This window comes from Eumetopias jubatus, unplaced genomic scaffold, assembly GCF_037043125.1.
Source record: "Eumetopias jubatus isolate StellerSeaLion01/CBP00866 unplaced genomic scaffold, mEumJub1_p1.0 scaffold_17, whole genome shotgun sequence".
NCBI classification, from domain to species: Eukaryota; Metazoa; Chordata; class Mammalia; order Carnivora; family Otariidae; genus Eumetopias; species Eumetopias jubatus.
Window position 1 is genome coordinate 5838073 of NW_028274823.1, and position 16265 is coordinate 5854337.

A 16265-nucleotide genomic window follows, 5' to 3' on the forward strand; every position below is an offset into this window, starting at 1 on the left:
ACAAAAAGAATATAGATAATTAGCCTTCATTTGTTTATGTCTACTTTTTAATATCAAAGCCATTTTCTGACCTTAAGGATCAAAATCTGTCTTGGGGAGGCATTCACCTGATTAAGTCAGGGGAAAAACTTAAAGATTTTTAACTTGGAAGAATACACATTTTAATATCAGTATCTCACTTTATACAAAAATAAGAACCATTGAAGGGTACCACTCAACAGAGAGACAGAGGCTAACCCTGAAAATTAAGGTCATTTCTTTTTAAACGAATCCAACGTGCCTTTGTGCAGTGAGGCAGGGGCTCATGGGGATTATAAGGGGACCCCTGCTGCCAGGTGGACAAAGACAGCCTGAGTAAGCACAGCCATTACTCACCACATCCTTCCTGTACAGAACCTCGAGGATGTTGCTGAGCAGGTGGCAACAGGCCTCCAGGTCTTCCTGTCTCTCCAGATGGTACTTGAGCTGATCCGTCATCATGGGAAGCAGGATCTCTCTGCAGTCTGCAGGGGACATGGAGCTGCCAGTCAGCAGGAGACCCACCAAGATACAACTCTATTTGCTAGAAGCTTATTTTCCTAGCACATTACATTGTTTTCAAGCATGTTATATTTACTTTCTTCCAAATGTGAAACTGGCATCTGAGGGGGTCAGATGGCTGGATATGAGGAAATCACTTATCCTCCTCTGTAAATACTTTACACACAAGCAGGCGTGCACACATCTATGTGTGTGTCTCCTTGTAAATATACAATAACAATCCACAAACATATATAAACACATTGACATATACATCCCCTAGTGTGCAGACAGATAGAAAACACAAACGCACCAGATGGGGTTTTGACTAGTTTTCTGTGCGGAACTATAAATTCACTGACTTAACAACTTTTAAAGAAATACTAGTTACAACAAAAATTATTTGAATTGCAGCTACTACTATTATTTTTTCCGAGGAGGACCAAAGCGTGGTTTCATTCTGCTCCCATATGCCTCGTAAATTAAATAAAGGTTTCTGAGCTCAGCCGAGTCATAACCAACTAAATTCCCTGCTTGATCTTTGCTCACTCTGGGACAACTTTCTGGTAGGCTCACACCTGCAGAGACAGTTTGCAGAGAGCTGAGGACTCCGATTCTGGAAAGAGGTTATCGGAGTGGAAGGTCTCCTCCCTTCCAAGCAGGGACATCTTGAGCAGCTCAGGTTAGCTCTCTTGAGTCTCAGATTCCTCATCTCTAACACGGACACATGGCACTAGCTACTCACAGGTTTGGGGTACAATGTACTCCTACATGGTTAAGTGCTAAGGCCTGGGCCTCATTAGATGCTTAGGACAAGGTACTTGCTCTTATGACCTAACACAGATACAGGTGAGGAGCGACAGCCTCTCTCTGGCTCAGACCCCCGCGCTAATGCACGGGCATGTGAAGGGGGGAGCCATGGGGAACGAGCACTGAGCCTGGAGATGAGAGTCAGGGAGGCCTCCCCCAGGGAAGCAGTACCTTCACCTGCTGGCAAGAGGAATAGTAATTTCTCACATGGGGCAGGAAACCAAAGAATGGGAAACCTGTACACAAAGTCAGGCAGGCAGGCGCATAGGGCACATTTAGGAGGCACATGCAAACACTTCTCCGAAGAAGACATAAACATGGCTAATAGACACATGAAAAAATGTTCATCATCATTAGCCATCAGGGAAATTGAAATCAAAACCACATTGAGATACCACCTTACACCAGTTAGAATGGCAAAAACTGACAAGACAAGAAACAACTAATGTTGGAGAGGTTATGGAGAAAGGGGAACCCTCTTACACTGTTGGTGGGAATGCAAGTTGGTGCAGCCACTTTGGAAAACAGTGTGGAGGTACCTCAAAAAATTAAAAATAGAGCTACCCTATGACCCAGCAATTGCACTCCTGGGTATTTACCCCAAAGACACAGATGTAGTGAAAAGAAGGGCCCTATGCTCCCCAATGTTCATAGCAGCAATGTCCACAATAGCCAAACTGTGGAAAGAGCCGAGATGCCCTTCAACAGATGAATGGATAAAAGATGTGGTCCATAGATACAATGGAATATTACTCAGCCATCAGAAAGGATGAATACCCAACTTTTACATCAACATGGATGGGACTGGAGGAGATTATGCTAAGTGAAATAAGTCAAGCAGAAAAGGCAATTATCATATGGTTTCATTTATTTGTGGAACATAAGGAACAGCCTGGAGGACATTAGGAGAAGGAAGGGGAAAATGAAGGGGGGAAATCAGAGCGAGAGATGAACCACGAGAGACGATGGACTCTGAGAAACAAACTGAGGGTTCTAGAGGGGAGGGGAGGTGGTTAGCCCGGTGATGGGTATTAAGGAGGGCACGTACTGCATGGAGCACTGGGTGTTATACGCAAACAATTAATCATGGATCACCACATCAAAAACTAATGATGTACTATATGGTAGCTAACATAACATAATAAAATAAAAATTAAAAAAAAAAGAGGCACATGCACAGAAGGAGGGGTGGGGGAGAAGCGGGGGGACGTAAGAACCAAAGAACGTCCAGATTTTCATTTGTTTTTTAGACAGGATCAGAGAAAAGGATGTTCCGAATATTAAACAATAAGGCAACAAACACAAAGGAGATTAAAGACAAAATATAATTATTGATTGTCTCTTCCAGTTGGGAAATCCCATTTAAGTCTCTGCTTGTGACACCAGCCCAGCCACCGCTGTTCCCTTTAAAGTGTGGAGCATGAGAGAGAAGACAGCAGAGTTCTGGAACATGAGACAGACTTAGCTTGTTTTTAGGACTGTACATTTTAGGGCTTACATTAATGACACATAAAAACATGTTCTGCGCTGTTTCCTGAATTTTTTTAATAAGAGAAAATGGAGCATGCAACACTGAAATGGTTCTTACAAGTATGCTGAGACCCACTTAGAAGACTTCCCCAAGGACCACACGGTAATGGATGCCCAAGGGTGCAGGCAGGAGCCATGAGGACGAAGAAACAGCACAAACCCTTCTGTTCCACCTACTTCCAGGGAACCACATGTAGGAAGCCCATGCTAAGGCTTTTTCAAATCCCATTTTGATTGATCCCCTGAAAAGGACTAACAGCAACTCTGTTTTTCCAGAAACAGTTTGGTCCAGTGATTATATGATTTCACTTGTTGACAATGAGAGTAGTCAGTACTTAATGCGTGAGGTGCTGACATGCTATGCATCTTCAAGACAGAGGCCAAGCTCACCCTCCTGGCTGTAATGTCGGGAATCACCAGAGGCCAGGGAGTGAGACACACAGCACGTGGAGAGGCGCTATCCTGCGGGGACCATGAAGGACCCTCCATGTCTGTGTTCACGGATGTCAGGGGCCCTCACGTGATTCCCTTACCTTCTCAGCCCACAGCCCCGTAAACTCACAAGGGAAATGCTCCAAAGCGCCAAGGCCTGCGATCTGTGTAGGAGCATGCACAGGTGTCAGAGAGCAGCCCGAGACCAAGCCAGTCCAAGGGAAATGCCCCAAGAAAATTACCCATGTCAGCGAAGGCAGCCTGGAAATGCATCAGTTCCAAACGCTGACCCACTGGACACATGAATCCCAGAAGCACCCCAAGCCTAGTGTCTTTCCTACAGAATCTCAACACTCACAAATGACATCTGCCCCCAGTAGGTCTTGGCATGCTGACCTGAACCACAAGGCCACATCCAGTGTAAAGACTACATACCAACCTCCTCGAACCCAATAGGCTGGGAAGGTCTTCCTGGCAAACCTGTCCGGGTCCAAATCTACTTGTGTCCATCCCCACGGCCCCTGGTGGGACATCTCCAGTATGATGGTCTTCATTCCCTTCTGTCTAAAACACACCACCCAGCTTGACCACCCTCACCAGGGGGCCAAGCCGTTGGCTGCCCCGTCCACTGGTTCATCCCGACCACGGCCACCATCCTGGAGGGAAGTCAGATTTCCAAGACATCTCAGAGGGAGAAGTTGGAGCCACAAAGCCCTGGACCCCACAACATGATAAAGGAAAACAAATGACTGTCAGCCAGACAAAACAAGCATAGGAGGAACCCAACACAGGTAGAAGACCAGTCCAGCGTGGGAAGAGGAGTGTGTCCGTGAACAGTCCCAGAAAATCAGAGGAACACAGTTCTGGACTCAGAGATGGCAGAAACGTCCCTCCAGGCACCGGGACCCAGGTGCCCTGGCCAAAATCCATCTCTTACCACCCCATTTATCTGTCATGGTAGACAAGCAGTTGCTGACTGCCCCATTCTCAGAGGTAATTGAGTGTGTTAGTGTCATCTGTCAGAATTACTCCAGGGTGAGGAAGTGACGGCTGCCCTGTTCATCTTCGGCAGGACACGCTGTCAGCCACCTTCGCTACCCGGGGGGAACGCCCACCTTCTCCCCAAGCCAGGGGTCTGCGTGTTAGCTGCACCTGTTTGTTATCCAGCTTCTCTTGATGAGAAATGACAACACTTTTTGGAAACTTCACTGCCGTTTTGTCACAGAGAAAGACATTTCATTCTCTTAGCCCCCAGAGAACATAAAAATCATCCTCCTGATGGGACCCATAACCACAAGCTGGATGTTTCTAGTAGCCACAGGAGAATATAGCTCATCTGTCCTTCGTCATTCTCCCCACCCGAGGCTGGTCACAGGAAAGTGGGGAAAGGGAGCAGCACCCTTCACTGGAAGGAGGAGAGGAGCCCATGCCGCCAGAAGGACTTTATGAAAGCAGCCTGACACCCCAGTGTCAAGGTGGTGACCTCCCAGCCCCAGAACGGAGCTCTGGAGACAGGCAGCCAAGGCGCACTGCTTTCCCCAAAGACCCTGCTGACCTCACCACACATCTCTTGCAGGTCTCCAAGGACTGAGGGTCACAGGGTGGCAGCACTCCTCAGAAACACGTCCCAGGCCCTCAGGAAGAAAGGCAATGCCCCAGAGACCTGGAGAGGCTGGGAGGACCAAAGCCGGAGGCTGGCCGATCAGCACATCTTGTTGGTGACCCGTGATCTGCAGGCCCCAGGATGGTCCAAGGACAGACCGGGGTGCAGTAGGGCCCCAGACACCCGGTGTGTGGACCACCGCAAATGACCACTGGTTCTACCATCCTTGCGGGGATCTAATCTCCATGAGAGAAGAGGGCTTGTTCTCACCCAAGGGGAGTAGCGCCCACACGTACACTAAGACCTGATTGTGTGTGTGCGTGTGTGTGTGTGTGTGTGTGTGTGTGTGTGTGCTCCTGTTAGCAGGACAGCTGTCACACGTGTCCCTTGTTCTTGGTCTGTAAACCACCTCGCTCGCCTCCTGTTTGGTGAGAAGAAGGGACCTGTGGTCAGAGCCGCCCTGTCCTGTCCTTGGAAGACATCAGGAAGAAGAGGCATCATAACAAGATCTCTCCCATTTCTGGTGACGGGACGGCCTCCGGGCCAGCCGAGACGGGAGTGTGCAGGTACACGTGTGCATGTGCGGACACAGGTGCGAGAGCTGGTGTGGGTCACCGGCCATTCCAGATGCACCGGATCGAGTGACAGGTGTGCGGCGAGAAGCCAGTGTGCCTGCCAGTGCTGTCCCAGTTCCTCAGCTGCCCCCGCCAGGGCCCAAAGGACACAGGGTCCCCAACCTCATCTCTCAAAGGGCATCTCTTACTCCACATTTCAGTGATTTCCAGCTTCTTCAAGAAGTGGTGGGCACAAGTTCCAAGTGACATGCAAGTCTCTCAAATTTTACCAACAGGTCAAAACAAAAACTGTAGAGCACAGAGGAAAGTACAACACACACACTCACCACACCCACTCACACACACACCATACACACAGCATACACACACCACACACTCATACCACAAACACACATACACACCACACACACTCATTACACACACCACACTCATACCACAAAGACATATACACACCACACTCACACCACTACACACACAGCACACATACACACTACACACCACACATACTCACACACTACATGCACACTGAGCAAACACACATTCATGCTTACAACGAAGAATTCTAAAGCATCAGATGCAGCCTCTGACAGCTGAGAAAGAAGAATCTCCTTTCATATTCTGAATGTCCCAACTCGGTGTCCTGAATACCCTGCCCCATGAACAGAGTGCCGTTTCTCTACCATGATTGATACCAACAGTCCAATTAGGTTCAAGGCAGATGCCCTGGGACACTGACAATCCCCCCCCCCAAAATAAACAAACAAACCTTTACATTTTAACAGGAAAACATATTTTAACAAACTACCCACACATAACCATTTGGAAAACAGCTACAATAAATATTTGACTAGAAGCCTAGGAACCTGGGTCACTCTTCAATTTTGGGAAAGCCTTTACTCTGATTAAGGTTCAGCTTACCCACACACATTAGGAAATTATAAAATCCACCCTGCTTACTCTTTGCTTTGGATCTTGGGCAAGTTACCTCTACTCTCTAAGCCTTAATTTTTTTATATGCAAAATGGGACTGTGTTTATCTCTGAGGTTCACTGTGAGAATCACATCATATAATGTGTGCATTTGGCAAATAGGAGCGTTCAATAAATGGGAGCTGCCAATAACAGTAACAGAAAAAAACATCATTATACAAAGTCAGCCTTTTCAACAAAAAGTACACAAAGACAAATGCCTCAGAGCTGCACTATCTAATAGGGTAGCCAGTGCGCACTTGAAATACAGCTGGTGCCACAGAGGAATAGAATTCAAATTTAGTTAATTTTTAAGTAATTAAAACATAAATGTAAAAAATGATACTTGCTTATTGGAAACATTAGTATGGAAGATTAGAACAACTTGAGTATGGGAATTTACTTTTCAGTCGAAAATTTTATGAAATGTTCAAAACACAGATTAAGTATCTGTGATGAAAATGTAGCATCCAAATTGAGATGTGCTATTGGTGTCAAAAACACACTAGATTTCAGAGACTCGGTATGGAAAAAAATGAATAGAAACCAGGTCATTAGTAATATTTAGACTGAAGTCATGTTGAGATGGTATTTTAGATAAATCATTAAAATTAATTTCAGCAATTGCATTGTACTTTTTTTTTAATGTAGCCTCTAGAAAATTATAAATTGCATTTGTGCCTCACATTGATTTTTGTCGGACAGCCTGGTCTCATAGTATGCTCAGAAGCAGATGTTAAAGACCTCCTGTGTGATTTCTCATTTTAATGAACTGGTGTTCAACACTGGAAGGAAAACAAAGGCCACCGCAGACCTCTCCTATCAGATCTATTTTCACATGGGTGTGACCACAGGGCTTGGGAGCGCCGGACTGGAGTGGAGGCAGAGATAGAACTCACAGGGAAGCCAGAACTAGCTAGCACAATTCTGCGTTTCCCTGCCGGACGAGGGAAATGCAGGCAGCCCAGTGGACGCGGACTCCACACCAACCAGCCGTGGGGGTCAGAAGTCCCAGCGGACTCCACACCAACCAGCTGTGGGGGTCAGAAGTCCCAGCGGACTCCACACCAACCAGCTGTGGGGGTCAGAAGTCCCAGCGGACTCCACACCAATCAGCTGTGGGGGTCAGAAGTCCCAGCGGACTCCACACCAACCAGCCGTGGGGGTCAGAAGTCCCAGCGGACTCCACACCAACCAGCCGTGGGGGTCAGAAGTCCCAGCGGACTCCACACCAACCAGCCGTGGGGGTCAGAAGTCCCAGCGGACTCCACACCAATCAGCTGTGGGGGTCAGAAGTCCCAGCGGACTCCACACCAACCAGCTGTGGGGGTCAGAAGTCCCAGCGGACTCCACACCAACCAGCTGTGGGGGTCAGAAGTCCCAGCGGACTCCACACCAACCAGCTGTGGGGGTCAGAAGTCCCAGCGGACTCCACACCAACCAGCTGTGGGGGTCAGAAGTCCCAGCGGACTCCACACCAATCAGCTGTGGGGGTCAGAAGTCCCAGCGGACTCCACACCAATCAGCTGTGGGGCTCAGAAGTCCCAGCCACCCTTCCACAACGCCCTCTCCCAGGGTGATCCACTGTGCTTACAGACAGCAATAATTCAACATCTGTTCATCCTCAGCTGTGCGGGCTGCAGCCATGAGGATTAATGCTCTGGTAATGGGCACAAAGTAAAAAATACTAATCTTTATAAAAGGTATTCAACAGGCATCATCAGCTTATAAATGTCCAAGTAGAATATCCGTCTATAACCCCATCATGGCTCTACATTAAAGCAAGATGCAAATACGAGAATGAATTTGTACCATTTAAAACATTCCTTTTATGAACACTGAGTAATGTGCTGCTTAATTTTTAGTTTGGTCACATTAAACAAATGATCCATAAAGTGCATTTAATAACCTTGAGCCTGTTACACGGAACTGAGATCCAGATTAACACTTTTAATGAGAATTAAACAGTAAGAACTATATAAGTGGGGGATGCTTGTTACTCATTTGTTATAGACACTCATCTTACTTTTCAACTATCTAAGGACTCTGTACCCACATGATTCAATTTGTTCAAATGATTTTCTCCCTCAAGTTTTCAAACAACAGAAATGCAGGAAATGGGAGTCAGCAATGGAAGGGATCACAGGAGCCATCTACTTATGTCCAGATTGACAGATGCGGGTACCAGGTGCCAGAGAGAAGGGATGTGCAGGGATTGTGCCACTAAGCAGCCGAGCCAGAATTAGGTGCCTGATCCCAAAGCCACAGCTCCTTAGACTAAATGATACATGCATGTACCCACATGTAGTTCAGGAATCTTTACATGTCAAATGCAGATTACATTTTTCCAAGTTATCATTTTAATATAACAAGTCATAATCATTGGTAGTACCAAGAGAATCAAATTGAGCAACCCTACGTATGTCATTTTTTCTTTTTTGATTTCCTTTTTCATTTCCTTTTCCATTTTGCCTCTTTGTCTGTGAAATCAAGAAATACAACTACCCTGCACCATATTTCTATTCCTATCATATGGTAACACCTTCATAAATATTTTGGTCAGAAGCTCCTCAGTGCCACTTGGCTGAGTGCTGAAATTATCAGGAATAAGATAATCTGCATGTCAGCTTTGAGGTACCCAATGTCATGGAATTTTAACTAACAGGATGACATTAAAATTAAAAGAATCCATGGGGTGCCTGGGTGGCACAGTCGGTTGAGCGTCTGACTCTTGGTTTCTGCTCAGGTCATGATCTCAGGATCATGAGATCGAGCCCCATGTCAGGCTCCACGCTCATGGAGTCTGCTTGAGATTCTCGCTCTACCACTCCCTCTGCCCCTCTGCTCATGTTATCTCTCTCTCTCTTTCTCTGTCTCTCACTCAAATAAAAAAACTCTAAAAAAAAAAAGTTAAAAGAATCTTGGAAATTGGATGGAGAATGTGGTAGCATATAGATTGTATAGCAATGGGAAAAGAAGCTGATCAAAGGTATCTTCTGGATGAAGCCACTGGACCTAGTACAATATGTGTCATCTTTTTGGAAGAATGAATGGGACAGCAGATTATTTTGTATCCCTCAGTTCTGAGAAGTTTAATAATAGGAGTTAAACATTCATTCACATTGTAGTAATAAATAATTTTTCAGAAGAAAGAAATGAACGAACAACCAACGGACAAAAATCACAAATGAGTCCCATTAACAAGCAGATGAAAAACTAGATGAGAAAATTAGAGTCAAGTAAAATCCTGGGGAATATTACGTGAGCAGTGCCAGTCAGGCCAGGAATCCAGTCTGTAGGTAGATGGAAGTGCCTTAAGGAGGTGGCTTGGTAAGTTCAGAAGGAATTCTACAGGTCTGCCAGTCCTTGGGCAGAATCTTACCATGTAAAGGATGAGAAAATAAAGAGACAATATACAGAGCTGGGATGTGGTGTGCATTATTTTAACCAGGAGAGTGAAGACAGCCAAGAACATATAGGTCTTGGTCAATGTACTCCAGCACACACACAGTATTTTGTTACTACGCACGCTTGTTCAGATCACTTTCTGCCATCTGTCACCCTATATATTCCTAAAAACTCTCTAGCTCATTTTAGCCTTCCTTACTTAAAAATGTACAGGACCATACTGAAATCTGGGGATTGCTGCTTCAAGGATCACTATGCTCTGTCAAACTTATACCTTATTCACTTTATGGAAAAGACTAGAGTTGCTTAGCATCATAGCCACATTTGTTGCACCTAAGTGGAGCTTCTGAACTTTGTACTCATTAAAATTTTCATAAATGTTTTCTCATGGTGGTAAATTCTTTGTAAATAAATTGGCTTCCAAGACTGAGTTGACCAGCTAAGATTAAAAACCCACAAACAGCAACAACAAAAAAGCCCACAAACTCCTGTTTGCCCTTGACAATGAAATGTGTATGTTAAAAACAGTGTCAAAACCCTATAGTCCAGTCCACTCCATCTTGAGGGATGGTTTGTGCACTCAGGGAAGGGTTTATGCAACAGAAAATGAATGGGGTCTTCAAGGAGAACCAGGAAGATGACAGACTGACCTGGGGCTCCCCCCAACTGTCCCAGGCAAGTTACTATAGGTAACCTATCATGTGAGTTCAGAACTAATCTCATATGGTTCGGAAGGAATCATGAACTGGGGAGACTCAGAGACTTGCCGTCCTGATGTCCTGTGTGAGCATGAACAGATACAGGACAACAGAGGCAGCCTCTTCTAAGGTTGCTGTTCTTGCTCCCAACATCAAGCAACAGGGATAGGAGCCCACCCAGAGGTGGGTACAGAACAAGGGATCAACAGACTATGATAAAGGTCGGACCAACTACACACTGAGGAACTACCAGTTTGATCACAGATAAGAGTCCCAACATACACACAAAAAAGAAAAAAGTAGGACAACTCCATGAGCACAACACTGCATTTTTGTTTATTTATTTTTGCATAGTTTTACATTTCTTTGTTTGTTTATCCATATATTTGTATTTTATATTGTTCCATATGGCATTTGAAGTGAATTCTGTATTCAGAATGTATTATTCATATAGTTTAAGAACAGAGTTGGCGATGGATTTCTAACAAGGCCACTCCTTAATCAGCACCACAGTGGTGGACAGCTCCCTGCTTGGGATTTTGCTTACAAATTAGCAGGACTTGTTGCTTAACTCCTGGGCCCTTACCTGTAAATTAAGAGAATTACTTGTTCCAATTATACATTTTTAAGCCGATGGCTCTGAAGCCTCCCAGAGGAATCAAACTTGCTAACCAACAGTCCTGAGCACATGGTAGGTGCTGAACAAATTATAATGGAATGGAAATGGATATAATTAAGAAACTGAAATTGAGTTCACCCTCCTAGATTCAATAAGCCCTTTCTAAAAGCCTGCACAGTTTTAACAGATAGTCTTTTCAAACACTCATATAATGAATGATATAGAGTGATACACAGAATGAGGTATGAAAAAGGTATAGTACTTTACAGATAAAGATTAAAATTGTCTCAAAAATAGAAGAGGAGAAAATGATTTCACATTCCACCATTATTTCAAGAACTAGTCTTTGGGGTTCAAAGCTAGTAACATTCCTTAGAAGTTATCAGCACGACTAACCAATTAAAGTATCCTGGAATGCTATACATGTGGTACGTTACGTGACTGTGTCGCATGAAGGCCCCAACCCCAATTTTTCTTTCTGTACAATATATCCCTCAAGTTAATAAAACTACTGCAGAGTAGCTCTGGGTTTGAGATCCCTTCATTCAAGAGAAATAGCTCTCCATTCTTCACAGTGGAGAAGTTCAAGAGATTTTATTTTGATTTGTTTATGGATCAAAGCATTAAGAAGGCATATTTTATTATAAATCTGTATTAAACATGTAGCTATTCTTTCTACAATTTAAAGCAGAAGTTGACTGATAGAGTGATTTTAAGAAATATAAATTTTATATCTAGGATTAATCACAACAAAAACAGTCTGGAAATCTGACATCAGTATTTCCTAATAGCTAGTCCCATCGGTCTCTGAGCCTTTGCCCTCAGATTTCAAAGGGCTGCTGTAACTAATGTTTCTACCATTAAAAAGGAGAGTTTCACTCTGCTTGGTAACTGGAAGAAGCATTCACCTTGAAAATAAGCATGAGGAAAATAATTTAAGCTCTCTAGGCCTACATTTTGAAGAAGCTCCGTATTGTTCAAAAATGGAACACAAATGAAGTTTTATGAGGCTGACGAACACAGTCTAAAAGGAGCCTGTTTGCTACATTGAAAGAAAGAGCCATGGGAATGGCCAGAAAATGAGGGGATGGCACACTTCCCATTCCTACTCACTGCTAGATTCCAACCATCAGGGGAAAAAAACAAACCCAAAAATGGAAAACAAACAAAGGGGTGCCAATGAATAGCAAGCTTAAAACAACGTAATCCACCAAGAGTATTAAACTCCTGTCAAGACTGTAAAGGGATTACCTTGCCACTAAGTCTTCACATCTTTACTCTTCAAATCTTATCCTACCTTGCAAAACCCAAAAAATTTAAGACACAATGGTAAGTACATAATAAGCTCTAAAGAAAGTCTGTCGGTTGGTTTGGTCTCACTTTCAATACGGGAATATGGAAAGGTCAGTCCTGAAAGACAAAGATGATACAGTGTTAACTGGCATGAGTCCTCCCAAAGGTCTCCAGTTCATAGCCACGGTAGAAAGGAGCCCATGTGGGTGAGAGCGTGTGTTCCAGAAGCTCTCTCGCCTTAACTCAGAGGCATCTTGCAAGTATGTCCAATACTCTTGACTAATCTGAAAGTTAATGCTATCTCAGGTTGATTCCTTTTTTCCCCAATTGTTGTAACATTAACGTAAGACATTTTTGTGGGCATAAATCCTAAACCTTGGTGTCCCAGCGTTTATTTTAATTACACTGAAACTTTTCATTTCTATAATAGGATTTAAGCTTTAATTTTCACAGCTTTTGTCAGATATGTGGGCAACACTATAATCACAGGGGAACAAAGCTACAAATGCACAAATTATGAAGCTCTGACCTTTCTGTCTCTTTGTATCTTGCTTTGAAAATCTGCTCACTCCACACCACAGATTATATGCAAGTCATCTTTTTGTGAAGCACATAATCTATTTAACCAGCTTTCAAGTACTCAAGTCACATCGAGAGACAGCGCTTGGAAGCCATTACCGCCCATTCATTGGCTCTCGTGCACAGCATGCTAAGGAGTCGGACGCCCTTCGCCTCCGCTCAGGCGCAGGAACATCCAAGGTGGAGTGCAGACACCAGCCTGGGGACCAGCCCCTCTGCACATCCTCCCTTTCCCGAAACAAAGTCATTCGCTCTTTAAATACCACCGTACTTGTGAAAAGCCATGCTATTGACATGCTGTGGTGGCTAGGATTTGCTTCAAAATACCTGGGGGAGGAGCACAGAGATAAAAACAAGACCGAGCAGGACTTGATACCTCCGGAAGCCCAGTGAGGAGTCCGCAGGCACGGCACAGTCTTCTTTCCATTCTTCTCTATGATGAAAACTTTCAGTAATTTTAACAAAATCTATCTTGAATCCAGAGGCAGAGCTGAACTGTCCCCCTCCCCCACCTCACATTTCCACAAAACTGAGGAAGAACTAAATTGGGAGCAAAAAGATGATCTTGATTTTACAGAACTTTTCACGGATGACCCTCCACAGCTTAAGTCCCTCACGAGTCTTCTTTTTCCATCTATCCTTATGTTATTCCTCCTCAAAGACAACTCCTTCCTCCTCCATGATCAATCCATTCAGAGCCAAGAGTACGAGAGATAGCCAGCTTCCCTGTGCAAACACACAACGTCTCCTCCCCGAAGTCAAATGAACTACATATGTATGCAACAGATCACCCTTCCTTCTCTGTGCTGCTCCCTGAGAGAAGTACTGGATGTGGACATCCATGTCCATTTTTGTTCATGCAAAAATATGCACTGCGGACATGCCTGACGCCAGGCACCGTCCTAGGAGCTAGCGATCAAGCAGCTACAACGTGAACAAGAAGGCCATGCTCAGGGATCTCTCATGCGAGGGAGAGACCACAGATAAAAAGCAAGCCAAAAAGAAGAACTGAAGAACTATGCCATGATTCCAGTCGGTGGGGAGGGGCAGGCTTGGGGTGGAGTGGCTGGGGGTGTTCTGTGCAGAGTGATCAGAGCACCTCTCAGAGAAAGCTCCCTATAACCCTTTTCTTTATTTGATCCAGGTCTACTGACTTTTAGCTCATATTTGACATGATAATTACCCTCCCTGATGAGGGCAAGATCTGCCATTTTCCACTGAATCCTCCACAAAAATGAGAGACAGAGCTAACGTTGACCGACTGTGCCCTAAATCACAGCACTATACATATATTCATCTTCAAAATGTAGGATATGGGCAACAAGAACAGGGCAGGTGAGGAAGCTGAAGCCAGGAGGGTAACTTGTCGAAGGTCAGTGAGTGGGCAGGTACTAGAGGCAGGATTTGAACCCAGGCAGTGTGATCATAAAGCCCACGCACTCAGTCTTACTGTGTACCCCCCGCCCTCATCACAGAGAGGCCTTCAGAAATACATAGTTCTTGATTAATGAGGAAGTAAAATCATTTGTAGGAGAAATGATGCAAACAAGTCATTCATTCATTTCTTTCTTTATTTTTTACAAATCAAAGTTAAAGGAGAGGGCCACGGGCTCAGAGTCAAGGCTGAGGGCGCTGACAGGCAACCACGCGCTGTGAGCAGTCAAGTCTCCAGGGCCCTGGTGCACTGGCTTTATCGGCACACTATGTGGCAGACATCCGCCGTGGCCACCGGGCCCACCTCAGCTCCTGAAAAGCCTTCTTACACCTGGGAGAGATCTATTACGAGCTGTGCCTCCCCCGTACAGAAGTCGGGACAAGGCCACAGCCACTCCTGCAACAACTGTAAGGCAGACTTGTGTTCCAGGTTCTCTCGGGAGCCCTGATGCAACTGGAAACAAGCCGTGGGCGGGACAGCTCTGTGCAGAGCTCCCACTTCCTTCGACCAGGGTGGCGGCTGCAGAAGAAGCAGGAGTCGCAAGGCCCTGATCCAGAAGGAGCACGGCGGCTGGGACACCTGTGCGTGGACAGTGACAACGAGAGCAGCTGAGGTGTCCACACCCATTTGGGTCAAATGACCCTCTCTGCCAAAACACACATCTCCTGCCATAGCTTAGCAAACTCAGCTGGATCATCCAACCTCCGTTTCCGTGTCCTTCAGAGGACAGAGAAGCAGCAGTTGGGAAAACAAGGCTGAAACAGGGCCTGCCCCAGCCTACTGGGACCCATGCCTGGCAAAGGAAGGCCTCTCTGCAGAACAGCAACCCCAGTGTCAGTGTTCCCAGCCAGCCTTGCTGCACACACATCAGCCTGGCACTCCCACCGAAGGGACACACCTCCAATACATTCTGTGGAATGTATTCGATATTGGAGGGAGGAGGAAAGCAACGTTTTAGAGCAAAGCAACTGAGTGAGTCCCTTCTACGAGTGAGGCAACGCACATGCCGGTGAGCAAAGACAGGGCCTGGAGCTCCCACTGGGGAACCCAGAGGAGCCACAAGGTCATGCACTGGGACCACATCCTCGACAGAACATTTACTACGGGCTAGCAGCTTCGGTGGCTTAAGGCAGCTAACTCTGGTTATATCCAGTTCTAGAACTCTGGACACGTGGGGCGGTAGGCTGACTGGCTCCACTGGGATCAGGAAGAGCACACAGACCATGACCATTGTTACAAATTAACAAGAACTGGAACAAAGCAGGAAAAGCAGGGCCATCACATCTCATCAGAAAATACTGTGGCTTCAGTGATTTATACCAAACGTGGCAGAGAATATTTTGCAAAAGTAATGACATCTTTGTGAGAACAGACCAACCGGAAGACTTCCACTGATTCATCTTTCCTGACAAGGAGGGAAGACGGCTGTAGGCTGCCTTGAAGAAGCAGGGAGCCTGCAGATGAGAAAAATCAGGGTTGTCTTCGAGATCCCTTTCCAGAAAGATTCTTAACACTTAAAGTCTGCAGGCAGGCAGGGGGGCGGGCGTGGGGCTTTCTCACATTGGACATCGGACAATGTATTCTAAAACACTTCCGGATCACCCGTGAGCATCTGGAAGTGAGTCTGGGCTGCCTGTGGTGGCTTAAGACAAGGGTACTGACTGGGCAGCTGGGGGGCTGCTTCTAAGACATGAGGCTTCGGGTGAACTGTGGCTCTTAGAGCACACGCTCAGTCTCGACGCACATATTTCACACAACTGGACAGTCACCAAATACCACGGCTGACAAAATTACCA

At 45.6% G+C, this 16265-nt stretch overlaps 1 protein-coding gene across 3 annotated transcripts in view; it reads right to left on the reverse strand.

Annotated features, from left to right (window-relative positions):
- The window catches only part of DOCK1 (dedicator of cytokinesis 1), a 493587-nt gene that overhangs the window by 306226 nt on the left and 171096 nt on the right, over positions 1 to 16265 (reverse strand). For all 3 annotated transcript variants that reach the window (XM_028119986.2, XM_028119987.2, XM_028119985.2), the window contains exon 26: positions 376 to 503. In XM_028119986.2, the coding sequence (XP_027975787.1) occupies positions 376 to 503 (128 nt within the window). The remainder of the gene's footprint in view (positions 1 to 375; positions 504 to 16265) is intronic.